The 22495-nt window shown below is 43.5% G+C and overlaps 1 protein-coding gene across 5 annotated transcripts in view; it reads left to right on the top strand.

The window, feature by feature from the left end:
* Positions 1–22495, top strand: part of CASK (peripheral plasma membrane protein CASK) — a 756819-nt gene that overhangs the window by 329616 nt on the left and 404708 nt on the right. For 3 of the 5 annotated variants that reach the window (XM_084595366.1, XM_084595363.1, XM_084595364.1), the window contains exons 3-7: positions 823–928; positions 1861–1938; positions 3405–3580; positions 5847–5918; positions 11790–11965. In XM_084595366.1, the coding sequence (XP_084451492.1) occupies positions 823–928; positions 1861–1938; positions 3405–3580; positions 5847–5918; positions 11790–11965 (608 nt within the window). The remainder of the gene's footprint in view (positions 1–822; positions 929–1860; positions 1939–3404; positions 3581–5846; positions 5919–11789; positions 11966–22495) is intronic. The other 2 variants (XM_084595365.1, XM_084595367.1) reach the window with 1 other exon arrangement.

Below are 22495 nucleotides of genomic sequence, written 5' to 3'. Positions count from 1 at the left end.
GTGTATGCGCCTGTGCTTTAATAGTCTTGGAAGCAGCTTTCAGGACCACTTTGTGCATGTTGTACTTCTTCGTAAATGAGTTCCAAGTCGTCTTCGCATGTTTTTCTAGAGAGCTTAAAGCGGGAATGAATCCCATTTTTTTTAATGTTTTCTTTCTTTCTCCTAAAACATTCTTTTTGCCAACAGAATTTTTCTGGACATAACAATTCCTAATTAAAAAGAGGTGTAATTTGTCAAAAATCTTGTAAATATTTCTTATGTTCTTCTGGTTTTGGTAACGCATGAAGAATGATAGGGATTGGAAAAAGTTTGTTGACTACTAACAACGGAGTGCGAACTAAAAAAGCAACACAGGTGCTTTTGGCAAACTTTAACACAATGCTGAACTCATCACAGGTACCGTAGGAAAGTCGCCATCGGCGCTACCTTGGTTTCCTTCTGGTGAACGTTCAAATTCCCCTTCTTTTTCATAAGGGTATACTTGTTTCGCTAGTTATAGGATATAATTGCAGAAGCGGCACTTCTTTGTCCAATAAATAAGTATCGGGGATTCGAACGTAGGCGGTAAGAAAATTTTAAAAGTTTCCCGACCGCTACTCTATGACCTCTAACACTATTATCTAAGTTATTGCCGTTTACTGCCAATTATGTTATAAGACGTTGTTGGCAGGTACCAAGAAAGCTTCTCGAACAATTCAGTTTCTGGCAGGATTCCTCTAATGACGTTTATCAGGGGCATATACAAACAAAGAGTTCTGGATGTGTTCTAGGCAATGGACTCTCTAACCTTTGTCTTTCGCCCTGTTTCTTCTTCCGTGACAGACTTAAAGCGAGAAGCCACCATCTGCCACATGCTCAAACATCCGCACATTGTTGAACTTTTAGAAACGTACAGCTCAGAAGGAATGCTCTACATGGTGTTTGAGTAGTAAGTACATTCCCCGAAATTGTTGCAGTGTTGCTTATTACGCTATTATGTCCTTAAACTCGCGGTAACACTTAAAGCAATGGCGTATCTTCTGTTATCCACGATATCTCTCTGTTCCGGATCAGCTGTCAAAATTCAGGGACGAAGCTCATAACGAATCTCTTTCGTATTGAACTTGGCAGTGATGTTCCATTTGGAATAATTTCCTCCTTTCAGGAAACATAATCTCCAAAATGCGATAAAAAAGACTGTCTCACTATCTAATCTGACAGAGTTTTCAAGTTTCCACAGAAACAACACATTTCTTGAAATGGAATTTTTTGTGTTTAACCTTGGATGTTTGTGGTTTACGGCATGGAACATCATTGGCAGGTGGCGTTTTGTTGGTAGAAAGACACGATGTTAGATATCGGTATCAGTGCTCTTACAGATCTATATAGCAGATAAGGAAAAAAAATTAAACGGATTTGTCACGGCCTATAATTTAGGGGAAGCTGAATACATTTATATTAATGCGTGTGTGAATTACCTGCGCCAACATTTCTACGATTATGAAAGGAAGAATATTGCTTCTGAAAGAACCAGATTCGTCACTCATCTTGGTGTACATAATTCGATATATTAGTATTACTGAGATTATATAGGGAATGTTTTTGTTACAACGCCGATGTCGTGTTTCGTAAACGCTTTTTGAGACTACTATTACGAACACGTTTAAGGTATTATCCTTTGCTGAAACGATTGACTTTTGATAAATTGCACAGAGTTCATACAAATTGTTGATATGCACTGTAAGCGTATTTTAGGGCACTTGCTACAACATGTAGGACTAGTTTTAATAATGAATATTCTTTTTTCGTATCCAAACCTGAATATATGCTACTTGAACGAGTTGGTATTTTTTCGTCATATGCTTCTCATTTTTATTGCAGTATGGAAGGGGCAGACTTGTGCTTTGAGATTGTGAAAAGAGCCACAGCGGGATTTGTATACAGCGAAGCCGTGTCCAGGTAAAGGAACGAATTTTGTAGCACTTTGTCTTATGGCGATTTCCACTGGTTGCTACGGAGCAAGTTTTCTTGCTCCGGGACGACGATTTCGAATTCCACTGGTCGACCAAGATAGGTTGCGGGTATTCCGCTGGTCGTTTGGGGCAGCTCGAGACGCTCCAGCTCGATCCGCTGACCGAAGTCTGATCTCGCCGGAAGTCCTAGTCGCTGACGCGGTCACTTCCGGATGCTGCTGGATTCTTTTGGCTGTTTGTGACCGTTTTAGCGACATCGGCAGAGGACACTGGGCATCACCGTTTTTTGCGTGAATATGTCGAAGTGCGTCTATCGAAAAACGTCTGCAGCGTTAAAAAATGAGAAAGCAAGTTGTTGAGGGCTGCCTCCTGCCTATTTATCAACCGCAAACATTTTGGCGCTGGAATGCGGCTACAACTTTCGAAACCGGCTCAGCTTTACTTCCGCTGCGCGCTCTACACGTTTCGCTGGTCGACCAAGGCTAATTCGCTCTGTAGCGCTTTAGGTCGACTCGGGCGCCCAGCTCCGATCGACCAGTGGAAATCGCCATTACACTTATTTACGTCATAATGGCATTCGATGCTTCGTGAAGCTATTCCATGCTTTGTAGTCGCAGTCATTACGATCGGTTACTTTGCGGGACGCTGTCGTGCGGTAGGCTTCAGCGCATGAAATTTTAAATTGGTTAGAAGTATTACAAGGGTGGTAAAACCTTTGTGTTTGGCAATCTATAAACTGGTTTATCTCAAAATGGGAGCTAAGCCTGCATGCTTTTGTGAGAGATGTTTTCTCCGTCTTCCTATAAGCTCTCCGGATTACCATTCTTTAGAGCAGTGCTTATGCTGTAGCTGGATGCAGCTTGCAAACCAAACCGTAATCGAAGGAGCTTAACTAAACATTCCTGTCTGCGGACTGCTTTGAGCAGAACTCCACCGATCAGTTACAATACGTATACGCACGAGCGTAGCCGCAAAGCTACTAAGAAATGCTACGCAGATTTCTGGCGTCCGCTTTGTGTGAAGAAGAGTTAATTATTCCTAGTGCGGATTCAGACTCGAGACCACCGCCTCTCCAAGCCAGTCACCCTTTGATCGAAGCTAACCAGGGCGGTGGCACGGAAGTGACTGTTAAAAGTAATTATGTTCTGACAAGTTTCATCGCACCTATGACGCTTCTTCCAAAATCAAATTTATTAATATGTTCAAATTGAGGCACAGGGACTTGACTGCGCGTGCACTTAGGAAGTACACAGTATGAATCCGCACTTAGTTTTCTGCTCTGTGCAACATCTATGTTAGATCCGTTCTTTTAGTCTACGACTTGTGGACAGTGGTGCGTCGCATATTGATGATGCTCCTCACGACTTCCGTTTCCTTCTATTTCTTTTTATCAATGGTATCGCCACTGTCTCAGTTCCATGCCAACTACTTCGTCACTCTGCCTATTCGCAGCCATTACATGCGGCAGATCCTGGAGGCGCTCAGGTATTGCCACGAGAATGACATTATTCACCGGGACATCAAACCGCACTGTGTGCTGCTAGCGACGAAAGAAAACTCGGCTCCTGTCAAACTGGGCGGCTTCGGAGCCGCCATTCAGCTAGAGTACGACTACATCTGCTCCGCAGGTACGTACGCACTCGCCTCCTTCTGGTTTGGTTCTCACGTTTCACGCCGAAGTTGAATGTGACAATGCTCAAACGTCGTTTTGTGTCATTATATCGTTTATCTTCCTCGTCATGTATTTTTGTTTTAATTATCTGGTATCCTAGTTTGTTTTTTGGAGTACAAAATCACCGCCCCTAGTGGCATGGTTCGATCAAGACCGCGGCGCTCTCATATTATTTCTGCACCACCATTTAGTGAGCCGACTGCCACCCAACCGACTCACCACTCAACTGATTCCTCACACGCTAGAGCTATCATTTTTTGTTTGCAGCCTAGCCGTATGATTGGATCTAGTTCCCTGATTACAATTTGAGAAGCTGCTATTTTATTGAAGTCTGCGAGTTTTATTTTTTTTTGTTTGTTTAGTTTGCTTCTGTTATTTTCAACTACTTAACTCTATCATGAGAGTTGGATTGTCTTTCTTTGCTTTTCGTGTATCAATAATTTCGCCTATTCGTATTAGATTTTTAAACTGAGATTTGTGTAAAACAAGACTGCGTGCACTTCAGTAAATGCTGAGCTTGCAAAATTAAGCTTAGACTAAGCGAGTACAGAATATTCCTGTGCCATTTTTAAGTTTTTACATTTTGCTTCGCATGGCTCTGGTGTTGCCAAGATGCCTCAAGATATATGTTAATTGCTTGCAGTGTTCATCTCAGGCGGCCTTTTATGGATTCGCCTGCACTGTGAATTTTTTATTGCTTGTGTATTTGGCGATCATTTCCGAATGGTTTGAGCTAAATCGTTTCTTTGGCGCCATTGCATGAACGTGCTAAAAGTTAAGAAAAAAAAAAGAAAATGAACACGCTCTCTCTTTTTTATCTGCGGATGTGGCTTTTAAGCTTGTAAAACTTGCATGCCATCACCTCATATTGCTGTTCAAACATTTAAAACCGTATAATAGTCAGGATAAATTAAAACCCAACATTCACTATAAACTAAAACAACGGCGAGACTAAATTCTATCTCGATTTCACAAACGTTTTGTGAATGATCAGTCACTCTCAGTAGCCCCAAGTTGTCACTGCCCTGTAACTTCATCATCACTGGTGTTGGCACTTCTCTAATATTATAGCCTCAAAATATGCACTCTCTATATGCACAAACGGCACTGCGCATTCCATTTGTGGCATGATCTTTGCATGTAATTAGCTTCAACAAGTGCTTTTGTTGTCGTGCGCAGCTGCTTAAGTCGCATTTCTACTCATTCAATTTGAGCAGCTGCGCGAAGCGGGAGCAAGTTCACTTGCTTTCACAATAGGAGGTAAACGCATTAGTTTTTGTCAAGGTTTCGTGGCTTTTTGCTGCGAAAGCTGGATACTAATCATGTATGCATTTCACAAAAAAAATATATCGTCATGGTAATAACGGATGGCAACAAACTATCAAAAAGAATGCATTGGTTATTATAGTACCGTAGGTTTTACCTGCTTCGATGTAAGCCTCTAATAAAATCATCCCGCGTATTTTGATCTTGGCTAATAAAATGACAAAAGCACTTGCATGTTATCTGCGCTGAGACGAGATAAGGCTGCTATTTGGCAAAGAAACAGCTGCTTCCCTGTTTACCTGAAGCTTGGTTGTTGTGTTGCATTCATGTGCCGTATGCTGCGTGGCACGAATCCACTTGCCATCATGCCAGAGGAATTCAAACCGTGAGGAGAGGTCCCGAATTCCCGAACCAGAATTTTGCTTTCGGTAGCTCCCATTCCAGCAAAGCGAAATAAGTCTCACCACATTGGGGGTAAAGCTGCCGTACTCGTCTCCTACCTAAGTTCAGCGCTCAGGCTTATCGCAAACTAAACTAAACTAAACGTGTTGCCCCGAACTTCAAACAGCTAAACTGATTGATGCATTGCATCGCTATCTGGCTTCCTTTTAATAAAAAGTATTTGTTTATTGTTGTTGCTTTTCTTTACAATAGGCCAAGACGCAACGCAATGCTTTCAAGTTTTCTCCTCGTTTCTACGGTCGTCTCGCGGTTCGAATTTCTTCGTGAGTGGCAAGTGCAGACTTGTGCTCCTTTTTTGCTTATTACGACCAAGCAGAAACGTTTGATATTGCTTTTTTTGTTGTTTTTCGTCATCTCGGGAAGCTCGCGCTCACCGCCAGCGCGCGGCAGCTGCGCGCAGATTGATTTCCGGTCCGCCCTAGCACTTTCCCCTCAAACCGCTGGGCGGGAGACTTTTTTTCACTTTGCCATCTCTTCCCCCTTGTTCTCTGCAGAGAAAGCGATTTCTAAGTACGGGGGAAACCTAAGCCTTGCATGCCGGCTATACTTCAAATGTGACTTGCTAGGTAAGACACGCTGCCAGACGTGGACCTTTCTTTCTCACCCTTTCTCTCACGTAGCACTCCCGAGCTCTAGCGCGTAATGCTCTTCGCGCTAACCTCCTTCTCTGTACCGTGCACGTCCACCCGTTGTGTTGTTGGGCGCAACCCATGTCCAACTGGAGTTGCCTTGGCACACACACCACTTTGCACACCCGTTGTGTCGGACTGGACCTGACTTTGCACACAGCACTGCTTGCGCATGCCGTGGCTTTTTTCTGCACAGTTTCGTTTGCATTCCTATGTTTTTTGCACTTTACTTTTGTTATTAGTAGTGCTCAAAAACGACACATTCGCTCCTGCGAAGCTGTTCGGTAGCGTGTGCTGCAAAATGCCGTCCTGCGCGGCAGACCAAGGAAATGTGCTTGATCTCAACTTTTACAGCAAACGTGCAGCATAAGTGGTTCGTTCTTCAATCGATCCTTGCTGTCGTATAACACGAATGTCTGAATGCTATTTTAATTTGATATCCTTTCACAGGAACATGCGCATTACATGGTAGGGTGCGCATACAAGGTGTTTCATGAAAAAAAAAAAAAAAGAACGAGACGAATAGAATGAAACTTTGTCTAAATATATGCTCCGCGCGGTTTTAAGAATATCTTCTTAGCCGGACGTTCCTCCCTTACCCAATTCCCCTTCGTTTGTTTGAAACCTCATTTAAAAAACACAGAAAATATTTTGCCCTACGTAGACTCGTATTCAAAGCGACGGCCGTCCTCTGTCTCGTTTGATGGATTCGCAACGGGAAAAAAAAAGTGCTTACGGCTCCCTGAAAGCGGTAATGAGGACAGAAGGACAATACGGGCCTGCCCATGTATAGAGCTGCTTACTTAGCTGCTGCGGACAGCGAACTGGAATTCATTGCTTGCAAGCGGAAGTGTGGGTTCCTTTAGTTGTAAGGTGCTAGAACAGCACGTAGAACGAGGAGGCGAGCGGACTCGGCAAGGTGCTGATGCACCTAAGGCTCAGAAAAAGCCTGAAGTAAAAACAAAACAAGTGTTTGCTCTGTGCCAGGCTCTTTTCTGCTACCTCCGTGTGCTCAGCTCTATTTGTTCTACGCTGGGTTCTCATTGTCTCGTGTTTTCAGTCTTTGTGGACATCAGCACCCAGTACTTTCAGCCTGGCTGTCTCGGCCGGCGCTCGTCTACATTTTTGAGACCATTTGCGCCAACTGGCTCAAAAAGCTATCGCTTTCATACAGAACTGCTTGGAGCGTAAATTTGTTGTAATGTTTGCCGTCGTGATCTCTGGCGCTGCGGGGCTGTGAACGATAATGTAGCGCTCTTTCGTAGTCTTCTGTCGTACATTTGCTATACTCAGCATTCTAACGCGTTGGTCTGGTCCCAGCATATTTTTGTTTTCTGACTGACCAAATTCTCGGATATTGTTTTATTTCAGTGTAAGTTAAAAAAAAAAAAGATCGATCGGCTTTGGGGGATGATAATTAAAATTCCTATGTTGACAGTACTGATCTTGGAAACGTTTTATTTAAATGAAATCAATTGCGTGAATGAAGCGGATATTTCAAGCTTCGGCAAGAAATAATAAGCTTAATGAAGCTCTAGAAAAGCTTATACAGATTGAGACAGTAGAAAAAGCCGCACAAAAAGGAAGCTTGTTCTACACAGCCTCGACTAAAGCTAGTGATTAGTGCCAAAACAAATGTAGGTAATAACACAAAACATTGAGTGCAAGTGTCCTGTAAGCACACTATGATCAGTCTTTCGCAAGAGGCAGCACAGGATGAAATATTAATGCAAAGAAATAGCTGACGGTCCAAACATGCACGAATATACGATGAAATTGGACGACAGTGAAAACCTTCTGGTACTGTTGTATTAGTAATTCTAAATACTGTTTTGTCTTGTATACAAGCAACGGAAGAAGGGTATCAAATTAATTGCACATATAGGTGCTGCTGCCACAAATGTGCGAAGGAATTCTTGCATCTGGCCACTGGGCTCAAGTGTGAGAAAAGAGGAGAAAATAAGACATCAGTGTGTTGTAGAGATTAACGCTGGTAAAGAAGAGACATGGTCTTCATAGTTCGCTTTTGCGCTATTGAATCTAGCATAACTATATTTTCAGTAGTGTCGTCTTAATAATGAAATAAGTACTTATTACAAAAAATGCTCCCATAGTCTTTCTGGTTTTGTTTTGCGGAAGTTATTGCGCATGAGGTTAGGAGTGGATTAATGCACAAAAGGTGGAACTAGTGAAAACAGGCAAAAAACAAAACAGTGGATGTATGGAAAAACTTTATTTTCGTCAGAGAGCATGTGTGGACGATTCCGTGTTAGATGGCCATCAACCCATGGCTGACGGGTACCTGGGTGGCCCACTCCACGGCCCTGGTCTGGACAACCGGGTCTGAGCTGGCCAACACGGCCTCCCACTGCTCAAGGGAAGGATCACGCATAATATCCGCCGGTGGCGGCGCTATGCTGCCGCTCCAAAACAGTGGAGATTTTACCTTCTGTGCCCAATGAACAAAATAGCCGAGCAATTTATACTCTGTAGCGGATTAAAGAATCCAACAAGAGCATTTAGACAGGGGCACATATGGTTTAGTGCTTTTAAGAAAGCAGCCCGTATGATTTTGCAGTTCTCTGTATGTGCCTGTTCTTCATCCATTATGTTACTGTAGCACCTGGCTACCGTATACTTCGTCCTCAGAGATTACATGCCATAACTAACTTCGTGCTGATCGGAAGTGACGCGAATGGGCAAACAAGATTGAGATATCTCGCCCTAAAATTAGTAACATGAAATTCACGTTTTTCGTTTTAAAAAAGTCGATATTGTTGTGTTTCTGTCGTAGTGTCAATATCCGCAATTATCAGATAAGGATCGACAATTGTCGGTTTAGTTTAGATTTCGATATTAAGTTTCACTGTTGGCCTCCGTTTATCAGACGAACTACCGACAGGAAAAGTTCACGGTAAGCGTGTGCGCAGAAAAAAAATATTATTTCGGTGCAGTCACGTGATCGAGTTGCCTGCAATATGCCAAAGCATGACAGGGCATACATGTTGTACCAAAACATAACAATGCCACGCGTCTAATTGGCTTGCCAGAATTAGTTCCGTGGCATAGTCATAATGAATTATTTTCCGTCAGCATGCTTCCAGTGAACGGTTTTGGCCGAAAGAACATTACAGACTGACATGAGGTAGCATTTAATGTTTCTGGAGCAACTCATGCGTTTTTCAACTCTCACTGTGCACATTTTTTTTTTTTTTTTTTTTGCTAAGCCAGTGAATTCAAAAGGGCTGCCCTTAAGAGGTGAAAATGGTTGATGCAGCTTTTTCAGAAACGTACAGGCCGCAGCACCTGCATGGAGAGCTGCCTTGAGGTTGAATAAGATGAAGGCGCTGTCGCCCGAGTGCTATTTCATCAGATTGCCCGGAGGGAAACCATTTTGGCGCTGGCACGGTGGTCTTCTCCGTGCGAGGGCGCTTTTCTCGCTTGTTTAGGAGCCGCACCCTCGAACAACGAAGCGCAGTCACACTTCTTCGACGTACAATTCCAACACATTCGACGAGCTATCTTGAAAGAAGCACAAGTGGCCGAGAGTGCAAGTGTTCAAGTGCTCCAGAGTATTTGTAGAAACATTTCTGCTGTGATTTGATAAATTCTTTCCCTTAATTATGAGCATAATTCGCGGTGTAACCGGCCAACATTGTACACCTAACACTGGACTGGCGTTCCCTTCGTTATTCTGCTGCTCAGTAGTCCATGAGGTCGGTGGCGCGCCCTCACAAACAGCTCTATTTGTCTTTGAACCATTTGCAGGAAGCAGCACTTTGCGTTCGGATTATTCTTTTATTTCTCTATTTATTACCCATTGGACCTCATATGGGGCCACATTGAAAATAAACTCTGTTTTCTCTTTAACTGAATACGAAATTTGACGCAGAAGCATATTCGAGTCTATTTGCAATATGTTTTTTTTTTTTTTTTAATCTTTTAATGTAGATGACATTAGTGCGAAACCTTTGACTCAGACAGGTGTTAACACATTCTAGTGACACATACGAATCACCCGCTAACTTTATCTGCATTATGCAGTACCGCTTATAACCCGAAAGACACGCACGTTTGAACTGTATTTTTATTTTCAGCTGCGTGAAGGGTTCATTCATCAATGTTACGCTTCTTGTATTCGTACCGATGTTGTGAGCACATGCTTGCAGACAGCAGTAGAAAATGTGCATATGTTGATTGTTTAAGGAACATGACCAATCCGTGTGGCAGGGAGTATCATTTTACAGGCACCTTTCGCATATATCTCTGCGTTCTTATTTCCCGGCAGGTAGTCTGACGCTATCTTACTAACCAGCTATTTGCAGGCAGTTCTTGCTGGAAACCATCCATAGCAATATGCCTAAAAATTAGGTGATGAAGGACGAAGCAACCCTGCTAGACGACTCCTTGGGAAATTTCTCGCAAATAAGGACGAGACCGACAGTGCAGCCTGGTTAGCGAGTAGTTTTGGGCGGTCGACGTGCATACCGAGAACGTCAGTATTCGATAAATTAGTTGCGTGGTATTTTAGGCAGGGTAACGTAAGCAGATTACACATCCTTTGTAATGCAGGCTTGGGCTGTTGCAAACCAGGATTACCATTTCAGTAGACTTTTAAAGCCGATATGCTTATTAGGGTAATTTTACATTCGACTAGTTTCTGAATTTGTATAGGCATGTGTTTTCATCTTAGTCTTTTTTTCTTTCTAACTCCACGTGCGAACTTTAAAAGGAGCCTTGCCAGCAACTCTAATCGCCCCTGCCCGCCTAGGGAGCCCAGGTACCGCTCTTGTGGAAGGGCGCCGTAAGGTAAAGTGTTATTTAGGAAACAAGATTAAAAAATAAGGACATTACTCTGTGTCATGAGCATATTATAAACCTCTTTGAGACGCCCATCTAGGCATAGGGGCACTGGATATCGCGTGCGAAGACGTGTTCTCGCTGCATTAATTAGGATATCTCGGTAGGCACGTGGCACGAACAGCGAACGAAGTTCTCCGAGAATAAACACTTATGAAAATTTATGAGCTCACGTTCGGTACGCTGGCCGGAGGTGCTTGTTATTATTTTTTACATGTTCCGCGTACGGCTGTCTGAGGAAAAATATTTTTACTCGCGTTTCTTTCGCTGGTCACCATAATGTTAAGCACTTATGGAGCGTCACGCAAAGGAAGGAGCGAAAAATAAAAGCCAACATTCATCTCGACGACGCTTTAATATGTGATGATTTTGGCAGTCCCCAGGAGAGTACCTGTGCAACCTGAAGCAGCCTGGAGTCAATTTAAGCGCGCAGTCATGCAGGTCGTTCTGTTTAAATTAGGCTTCGCACGGCCCTTGGTGGAACACAACGTTAATGAACACTTCTCGGGTGATATCAACTTCGGACGATGTTTTCTTGTCTACTTCAGCCAGTGTCTGGCTTCTTTCAATCTTTCAAATCTCCCGCTTTACAGAAACGGTGAGTTAATTATTCTTCGAAAAGAAGATGGGCCCTGACTTTACCGACGCACTTCACTCGCTTCACCTACTCACTCACTCATTCACGTGGCCGACTTCACTGTTCTTCTTACCTCAACGATGTGTACTTATTGACAAAAAGATGTAGACATGACTCGCTTGCTTCAGTAACTTCGCTTGCTTAATTTCACTTGTTCTCTTACACACTGGCTAGCTTGGCTACCGTGCTGTCCTCGCTCACCCACCCTGACACTGCTGCTCTCCTTCTTTCTCACCTGGGACTCGAGTGTGCCGCGTGCCGCGAGTTGCACTGTTGCGAGTGCTGTGCTGTGTTGTCCCCGCCGTGCCCAGGACGCATCGGGACTCCGCATTTCATGGCACCCGAGGTGGTTCAGCGCAAGCCGTACGGGAAGCCCGCCGACGTGTGGAGCTGCGGGGTGCTGCTCTACGTGCTGCTCACGGGGACGCTGCCCTTTCTCGGGACGAAAGAGCGCCTGCACGAGGCCATCTGCCAAGGAAAGCTCAACGTAAGAGCAGCTCATTTCCTTTTTCCGACCTTCTTTGCAGCTGTGCGGACCCGCGAGCGAAGAATGTGCAGTATAAATCAACACACTGGGGTGAGAACAGCAGCAGGGGTCGACGAGGCAAATGTGCGAGGTAAGCGCTTATTTGGTGCACTGTAATCCGGATCCTACTCACAAATTTTGAATTATTGACTATATTCATATCTCAGGTTATTCCCTCCGAAATCCTTCTGTTGTGTTCGTGACTGTTGTACCTTCATGTCAACTGTTATTTGTGCACATGCATCCCCCGCGGTGGTGCATTGGTTAAGGTGCTCGGCTGCTGTACCCAAGGATGCGGAATCGAATCCCGGTCGCGGAGCCCGCCTTTCGATGGAGGCGAAGAGCAAGGCTTCCGTGTGCTGTGCAATGTCAGTGCCCGTTAAAAAAACTTCAGGTGGTATAAATTTCCGGAGTCTTTCACTACTGCGTCTCTCATAGCCTAAGTCGCTTTGGAGCGTTAAACACCACAAACCAGACCAGTTATTTGTGTATAGCTAGTAAGTAGTGCCTAATAGCAGAATGAACGCTAGTTAAACTGTACATAAGTACACCGATTCCGCTAACAGAGCAGATGACCGTGAAAGGCGGCGCGCCTTTTAACAATTCGTTTTTATTTCTTGATAGATTGGCAAAATCTTTTGGAGCTTATGGAAATAATAATATGGCTGTTGCAAAATGTCGTGGTTAAATCTCGATACAATTTCTTTTCTATAGCACATTTCTTCCTTGATCTTTGTCAACGTTTTGGCGAAGCCTTGAGCGCAAGAAAGGCAGGAGCGTGTGAACGAAGACACAACGCTGTGTCTCTCTCACGTCTCTGTATTTTTTTTTTTCCGCTTCAGGCTCCGCCATAATGAGTCAACTCCACCAATTAGGCCACGAAAGAGCCTTTCTTGTCAAAAGCCTGTAGGTTTTACAAAATTAGTTTGCAGTCTGGTTTACTGTTTGTTCTGTTGCTACTGACATACATGTAAAGGTATTTCTTTCTTTATTTTTTCCCAAAATAGACACACATTCAGTTTTTTTTTTAGCTTTTGCGACGCAGCTACTGAAGTGTGAAGAACGAAAAGAAAATCTTCTACAAGAAATTTACCAACCAAAAGCAGATAATGTTTTATCCTTTTCATAGGCTCCATAATAGCAACAAAACAAACGGCGTTAAAATAGATAGAACAGTCGTAAATGGACTTGCTTCATATAGTAATCGTACAGTAAAAAATCTAGAACGGAGAAAAACGCTGATTGTTTGAGCGTTTCCGTGATATGAAGAGCCAACGCGGGTTACAAAACAAATTTTTTCTTTTAGGGAATTTCTAAGGGACTGCAATGAAACTTCGGAACAACGTACAAGTCGAGGCAGAAAAGTGGCTACAGATATGTTCGAAAACATTTTTTTTTACCATACTTCGTGCTTTCCAGCTCTATTAAAGGAGTGGCCCTTTAATAGAGCTGGATCCAACTGGATCATGTCCTGCGCTGATAATACGATAATGTTTAATTAAGCATTATAGCGCGCGACAGAAGAAGTGCGGTAAACTTCACATTCTTGTAATTCATTAGCCCTGACTACAATGCCATTTCCAGGGTGCAGCCTGTCCCGGTCTTTGGATGGGTTAGACAAAAATTAATAGCCAGTCGCGGCTTTCGAATAATTTCTGTGACCAGATACTGTCAGCTGAATTATCTATAGGCTTCGCTACACTCTGTAGTTGTGATGCAATTTCTTCGGAATTGAATCCCTGTTATCAGTAAAAAAAGAAAAAAAAAAAACACGATATATTTCAAATCTTGAGATAGCAATCGCTCTGTAAAGTTAGCTCTTGTACTCCCTAGAAGAGATGCTGTTAGACTAATCCTAATAACGTGAACGAGCTAGGACAAGGAGGGACGCAGGGACTATAAGCGCTCATAGAAATGAACTCAGATTGTTTCGCTAGTTGGTGAAGCAGATGGTTCAGTATTTCCCCTTAGCGTCGCTTTAAAGAGGCTATACATACTACGGGCTTCCAACTGAACACTATAAATAGAACTCGCATATTACTTGACATGGTTTTGTGGTGCTGATAAGATTAAACTGCCACAAAAATGGCATCGATAAGTTTATACTGTTTGTTCTTCTGTCAAACACTGGTAGCTAACAGTTACTTTATTTTTAAGAAACTTCATATTTATTGATAGCGTATACATGCTCAGAGCGGAGATAAATAAAAAAATGGGTTCTAATTCTTGCCGAAGTTCAAGACCTAAAATTATCGGAGGCCATGCCATAATAGCTCGTGCTGTGAGCGGATGTGCTATACTTCTGCCTTCGAGGAAACTTAGCCTTCTGTATACGCACGTCTTCTATTCGCTTAATAGGACTCCTGCCGCATGACACCGCGTATATTCATCATGACGACCTAATAAAGGGGCATTCATTTTCGATTCAAATCTGATAATTATGACTTGAATGGCATGACAGATGGGTCGACAGGAAATATTTCACTACCTGCTCATCTAAGAAGATAAGCATCTACCTTTAATGACGGCGGATTCCTCACGGAGATCTTGGTCAAATTATTTTTGTCACTCCTTGAATCGTACTGTTTATAAATATAAACTAAAACTTTCGCGGTTAAAATCAACTCGCGGCACATCAGAGATAGTGCACAGCGCACTTCAGTATTTCGAACTGCCGCAATATTTCAACAGCATTCTCTACAGCTTGCTGGAAATAGTGCTTAAAATTTTTCGTAGTTCTTTTTTTTTTTTCTGGGGTTACTTAACTCGGCCTTAGCACGCTTTACACGATCATTATGAAAGAAAAAAGGCTTTATTTTTTTTTCCTGTCGGGTTGAAAACGTTCGCGACGTAGCATAAAATAACGTATACAGTAATTTTAGCACCGTGTTCCTTATGTTTGGCAGCGGATGCCAGAGAACAAGCATGGAGATTTATCGTAGGGATTTCATACATGCCTTCATAACAAGTTAAGTACAATTAGTCAGGCTTATTGTGGTGTTTGTTGTCCGTTCGTTTCAGTGGTGGCGGGAATGCTTCCATCAGTCTCATAGTCAAAGCAATGTCTCCTCTACTTTCAATAACGTAAAGAAGCTGCTGGTCATAATAAGCCCTGTATACGTGGACTCGATAGCACCAGGTTGAGTCAGCGTCGAGTAAGCGAGGCCACGTATACTCGACCCGCTTGGTGTCTACATGAACTCGCTTGGCTGACTGACTGAAAAACTTTATTGACCAGAGATAAGGGAGGGGGTTGAGTAGGTGGGGTCCCTAGTCTGGACTCTAGCGGCTTCCGCTGCTCTCTGCGCGCGTTTCACGGGAGCCCGTTGGGCCTCTAGTCCAGAGCTGGATAGGGCAGCCTTCCACTCTTCAATAGTTGGCATTGCATTTGGGTCATCAGGTGGATTGTGTGGGTAGGTCCACACCATGTGGTGCAGGCCTGCCTTTTCCCCACAATATTTACTTTTGGGGTCGCAGAACCGAGGGTGTATTGTGTTTAAATGGCTGGTGTCTTGTATGTACCTGTCTGTAGGCGTCGCCATCCAACTTCCTCAGCTTTGGAGAGCCCCTTGGCTGGGGGTGCATATTTTCGGCGAGAGAGTCTGCAGTGCTGTAACCTCTCCGCGTAAGTCGCCAGAGGGCTCGAATAGGGGTTGTTCGGGATGGAGAGGTCGAGTCCCGGGGGAGGAGAGCTCGGGCAGCGGCATAGGCGCACTCGTTCCCTTCCACGCCTTGATGTCCCGGTGTCCAGACGAGGCATTTCTAGCGAATAAGTATAGAAGTGGCGCCTAGCGTCGAGATTCGAAGTTATTGTGCAAGCTTTCTACTCGCACAGCCCCCAATACCGACGCCAAACACAAGCTTAGTGCCCGCTAGACTTTGTCAGAATCTGGCGCCCTCAACCTCAACCTAACCAACCCCTTTCCCCTCTAGGCCTCCGGTCATCTTTATGAATAAAGATTTATGAATGAATGAATGAATGAATGAATGAATGAATGAATGAATGAATGAATGAATGAATGAATGTTCGTGTTTGAGTCCGTTGCATTTTACTATCAAGAGCTTCGAATAATATTTTTATCATTGATGAGGGCTGGAAAGCATTCAACTTCGCTCACGCTCGAAGCCACGTCGAAAGCTTTGTGATCCCAGAGTTCCCTATAACCCGGCTCCCTGACTCGGCAGAGCCTACATGCTTTTAGACAAGCGGGCCAAGTGAGTTAACCTACCCACTGCCAGCGATTTAACACAACCTTCTCTGCCGCCTATTTTTCTCGACCCGACTGCGTGTGCACAAACCCGACAACCGGTATTTTACTCGACAGCCTTATTTGACTCTGCTCTGTCGATTTCACGTATACCGGGCTATGTCGCCAAATTACTCTTATGTGGTGAATTAGCCAACGCAAAGTGTCCTTACTTAATTCGTTTCTTTTTACGTCCCTTTCCTTTCTGCCTGCGACCTGTGCAAGCAACACGAGACAGAGTCAGCCAGAATGGCCATCCCTCTTTGCAGTTTACCACTTTCTCCTCTTTCATCCCATTTTCCTCATTTCTTTCTCCTTTCCACGGCCGGTCTCGAGAAGCGCGCTCTCCCTCGAGACCGGCCGTGTCCTTTCTTGCTTAGTGGCGCCCTTGGCGGCAGAGAGAGAAAATTGTTCTTATGGCTCCTGGAAACGGCAACAGAGGGCAGCAGGCGGCTTGCTCCCTTTCCGAACAGCTTCCGAAAGGGACTTGCAGAGGGCGGCTCATGCACTTCAAGTTTCCCTGGAAGGCCATATCGCTTTGTGGAACTGAAGACAGTTTTGCCAACCGTAATATTCGTTATTTAACGAAATGCACGAATGAAGCGGCTATTTGCAGTTTGCACCTATTTAACGGGGTGTTTCGAAATGTTCAATACAAACTTTTCTTTCAAAAGCCGGGATAAACGTTATTTGCGCGTAGAGTACAATAAAAGTTGACTAGTTCAGTGGAATTAAGTAATCTACTTTTTAATGTTTGACTTCAGGGCTCAAGGTTATATTGCGAGATTGAAGGTTTTCAACATGGACGGTAATTCCAGTTTGTAAAATTCTAATAAGGGCTTTCAAGGTGAGACTCAGTCCGCAAGTCGAGGCAACGTTTCGATAAGGGGTCCCCTTGTCGAAACGTTGGCTTGGCTTGCGAACTGATACTCACCCTCAACTCTTGTTCAGGTGTCTTTCATACTATATAGACATCTTTCCCTTGTTCTACACTGTATACATTATAGGTCGAAATACCATGCCTGAATAATGACTTTGCCATTGTGCGCATTGCTAAATGGTCTCCCTACGCCTGCAATCGTCATAGAAACGATATATGCGTCTTATACGACACAAGCAACGGAAACTGCGTTGGCATTTCATTCAAGCTGCACCATATCTTCGGTGTGTAGCATAGAAAAGCGACCTGGCAAAGCTTCGAAAACAATTTCTTCGACGTTCGATACCGGGAAAACGATAACAATTCTGATATTAGAAAAAGAAAACTGGGCTTGCCTTTGATTTTGTCAATGTTCATCTCCACGAAGTAGTCATCTGCCCTGAAGCCTAGATAAGAAAGTTGATTACTTAATTCTAGTTAATTATGCGTTTTTATGTTGTACAGTATCACATAAATATTGTCTGTGCTATTGCGCAATCAACTTACATAAAAACCACTGCAGTATTGAAAAGGCAAATCAGTTTGTAACATGGCTCAGCACTTTTCAGTGTTATGACTCAGCACATTTCAGTGTTATGACTCAGCACTTTTTAGTCATTACTAAGCGCTTTTGAGGGTCATGGCACAGCACTTTTGAGAGTCATGATTAGACACTAGTCGTGGCCCTGACTTTGAATGGCCTGCACAACTGCACAAGTCATGGACGCCATAATCATGCACATTAATCTCCGACCTGACTGACTCATAAGTGACTATGATTCATGACTAAACTATAATGACTAACACGACATGACTAGGCATAATACATATTTATAGACCACTTGACATTTATAGAGTAGAAGGAAAAACAGCCCGTCGATAATGCATGGGAACCGAATCTAAGTCACGAGTTCGGTTCCCACGATCGGCGCGCTGTTGTGTCTTCTACTTTGTGTTCATTTATCTTTCTTTCTAAAACGACTGCAGCCCTAATTCAGGTCACTAAGAAAAATATTTAAAACTCCACCACGAAACAGTCGACGAGGCCAATGAAAGCGAGGGGGATTTCTTAAAAATATTTTTGTTAGTGACCTGAATCAGTGGTGTCGTAATTTTTAGAAAGAAAGTTACATGAACACAAAGTAGAAGGCGAAGCAGCGCGCCGATGGTGAGAACTAAACTCAAGACCTAGGTTCGGTTCCCATCATCGACGCACTGTTTTTCCTTTGTGTTCATTTATCTTTCTTTCCAAAGATTACTACAGAAGTAATTCAGGTCAATAACAAAAAATATGAAAAAAACGTAAAACCCCCTTTACGCTTTCCTTGACCTTGCTGACCGTTGACATCTTTGATTCACGTATCCTTACAAGATCAATTTCATTTGAATTTTCTGCTTGTCATTACATACACATTTATGACCACCAGTCTTGTCTTAATGTGGGCGTCATATTAGAAGTTACATTGTGCTTTCAGGCTTTCTTTGCTTCCATGCTTCTATGCTTCCAGGCTTTCGCCTTAATAATTCAAGAAAACCGGCACTGCTATCCCTGAAGGCTGCTGTAGTCGGGATTTATCTGTCTGCCTTGTTCTGCGCTTGCATATAGTATGCATCGGCTTAGGTAGAAATTCTTCATTCATTGTCGGCCAAGAATGGCGCTGAATAAAATTAGCCGTCAAATTGCACATTCTGCGTCAATGGTTTGTTTGTTCTGCGAAGACAGCAGAAATAATGCTATCCTCGCTTTCAAAGCATGCAATACTGAATCAAACTTGCAACGCACCAAACGCCTGTTACGCCAGAGTTGCACGTTCTCTGGCAGGATTATTGTATCACTAACAGCACACTAACAAGCAGCTTTTCTAATGCTTGATCTCCTTCATTAGGCTCTTCAGTAAGTAATCCAAAAAAGCAGCTTACAGCGATAGTTTTTCTCTTACTGTTTGGTTTCGTGCAGGTAGCAAGGTTTTAGCCTCGCAGGTTGAAAGGATTTGGCTCAGAGTGCATTGCGAAGCAGCTCTTATAAAGAAGGTATATCTGAGCATAGCATATAGCCTTCAGTCGGCAGTTCTGGAACAAAAACCATGTGCAACATTTGCGGACCCAAAATTTTGTAGCAAACGCATGCTATCCTCGCATCGCTTACTGAAATTTCTGATCGGGGAGTAGCTTCCTTGACTGGCATTATTGGAAAACTATATGACCGACGGCAGCTTGGCAATGGCTGTTTACGCGTTTAATAAATCTGCATTGTTAACAATACATGTAATATTGCAAGAATGTGTTTTATGTCAGTTATTTTATGGTGCCTCTAGGCATTACAGAAAACATTATAGAGACGAAGCGACTGAAGGATTTACGTATATTGAGAAGAAAATGCAGAGAAACAAAAAAGAAAATGGATAAACCAATGCAACTGTATCGAGGGAAATATTTATGGAAACTAAGAATGACAATGAAAGGGTAGTAGTAAAGGGTAACGCGTTAGGAGCGCAGTTTTACCTAGAGGCACGAACCTCGCTTGTATTGTGTTTATAACCGCTATGCGAAAACGATCGATATCGAGCATTCGTGGCAGGCATCCGATTATATTAGCGTAAGTCATCGGTAAGACTGATTATCAATTATCGATTGTACGCAGCGACGCTAAGTCATCTTTGAAGCGGTGATAGAGTCTCTGAGAAACATATAATTCCATAATGTGGCGTACTGGGACTGGACCCCCTGGGTATGAGTTGCTACGGTTACGATAGCAAATCTTGTGAAAGGAGGGTAAGACAGATAATTTTCCCCGGGATGAAGAAAAATGTGAAGTGCTTGTTTCAAATAAGTAACACCAGTAGTACTGCAATGATAGTTGTTGGGAGTGAAATTAACTGATCGATTTTGCATACATTCAGAATTATCTACTAGAGTAGCATGACCAGGGTCCGATACCGAGTACGCGTATGCGAGGTTACGTCCGACACGTATGGCGTAGAGGTTGTTTCTGTTATGCACGCCTAGCTATTTTATATCAGTTACTTTGTCGAGAAGAATATTATTGAGTGAGTAAAGGGGGAAAGCTGACTGATTACAATGGATTCACAATGACTTTCATTCAGAAGAGTTCGTTACAAGGGCCAAATCAGGCATCAGGCAACGAAGATTTATGCATGTCGAATATTCTTATATGCGTGTTGTACTTATTATTTTGTTGTTATTTATTATCTGGCCATTTATATTTTTATTTATGTAGTTACGTTTTTATTTATTTATTTTTACTACAAACGCTTAAGCAGGAGGGGTACACAACTAAGCTATAAGTGCCATAAAAACAAACAGCCACAACAGCCATAAAAGGACATAAAATCCATCAATTAATCACAGCGCCAATACTTGGAGCCATGCAAAAAATCATCCAACTCCTTTACAAAATGCTTCAATTATATTTCTTAACAGGGAGGTAACTGCAGTTTCCTTGTGTGGGATAAGATATGCATAGCGGTATCATATCCCACATATGGGATATGATACTGCTATACATAACTTGTCCCACACGAGGAAACTGCAGTTACCTTCCTTTTAAGAAAGATAATCGAAGTATTTTGTGAAGCAGTATCTCAGCTCAGTTCAGGCGTTCAGTCGTGTCCGACTCTTCGTGACCCTATGGACCATGTCACGCCACGATTTCCGGTCTCTCACTATCTTCCTAACATCACATAGCTTCATCTGCAGTGCCTCGAGGATGCCATCTAACCTTCGCGTTCGCTGCCTACCCCTTCTCCGGCGACCCTCAACCCTTCCCAGCATCAAATCTTTCTCCAGCGACTCCTCTCTTCTCATCAGATGACCACAGTAGCTGAGCTTTAACTTTGGAATTTGACCCTCCAATGAGCAGTCAGGGTTTATGGTAGACAATATCGACTGAGTTGATCTTCTGGCAGTCCAAGGAACTCTCAAGAGTCTCCGCCAGCACCACAATTCAAACGCGTCAATTCTTCGGCGTTCAGCCTTTTTCACAGTCCAACTCTCGCATCCATACATCACAACTGGAAAGACCATAGCACGAGTTATACGGATCTTGGTTGGCAGACTAATGTCTCTGCTCTTTACTAGGCGGTCAAGGCTAGCCATGGCTCTCTTTCCCAGAAGCAGGCGTCTCCTAATTTCATGGCTGCAGTCTCCTTCCGAGGTAATCTTGAAGAGAAAACCTGTCACAGATTCCATTTATTGTCCATTGATGCTCCAGGACTTGATAGGGCAAGACGCCATGACCTTTGTCTTGGTAGTATTAAGTTTAAGCCCAAACTTCTCACTCTCTTCTTGTACGCGCATCAGAAGTCTCTTGAGTTCCACTTCACTTTCTGCCATTAAAGTGGTATCATCCGCATATCTAAGGTTGTTGATACGTTTTCCAGCAATCTTCACTCCAGCTGAAGACTCGTCCAGACCGGCCTTCCTCATGATGCACTCAGCATATAGGTTAAAGAGGCAGGGCGACAGTATGCAGCCTTGTCTCACTCCTTTCTCAATCGGAAACCAATCAGTAAGACCATGCTCAGTTCTGACTGTGGCCTCTTGTCCTTCATACAGATTCCTGAGGAGACAGATGAGGTGAATTGGAACTCCCATCTCTTGGAGAGCTTGCCACTATCTGCTGTGATCTACGCAGTCAAACGCTTTTGCATAATCAATAAAGCAGAAGTAGATTGGTTTCTGGAACTCTCTTGCCTTTTCCATGATCCAGCGAAGGTTGGCAATCTGGTCTCTAGTTCCCCTGCCTTTGCGAAACCCAGCTTGCACGTCCGGAAGCTCCCGATCCACTTACTGCCTGCAGCCTACCTAGGAGGATTTTCAACATCACCTTGCTAGCATGCGAAATAAGCACGATCATGCGGTAGTTGGAACAATCTTTGGCACTGCCGTTCTTTGGAATGGGGATGTATACTGACCTCCTCCAAACCTGTGGCTACTGCAGAGTTGTCCAAATTTGCTGACATATTGTATACAGAACGTTAACAGCGTCATGGTTGAGGTTTTAAAGCAACTCAGCTGGAATGCCATCAATTCCGCTAACTTTGTTCTTAGCAAGGCTGGCTAAGGCCCATTCAACTTCACTCTTCAGGATGCCCGGCTCGAGATCAGTAATCACAACCGTCTTATGTTGGGTTTGCACATCCGGGTCCTTCTTGTACAGTTCTTCTGCGTATTCCTGCCACCTCTTCTTTATCTCTGAGGCTTCAGTGAGGTCTCACCCTTGTTTGTCCTTTATCACGCCTGGCTTAGCACAGAAGCTTCCTTTGATAGTTTTGATTGTCTTATATAGAGCTCTTGTGTTCCTCA

This window comes from Amblyomma maculatum, chromosome 2 (genome assembly GCF_055883805.1).
Source record: "Amblyomma maculatum isolate TAMU_Amacu chromosome 2, ASM5588380v1, whole genome shotgun sequence".
NCBI lineage: Eukaryota > Metazoa > Arthropoda > Arachnida > Ixodida > Ixodidae > Amblyomma > Amblyomma maculatum.
Note: the sequence above shows the minus strand (reverse complement) of the source record. Positions and strands in the feature narration are given on the sequence as shown.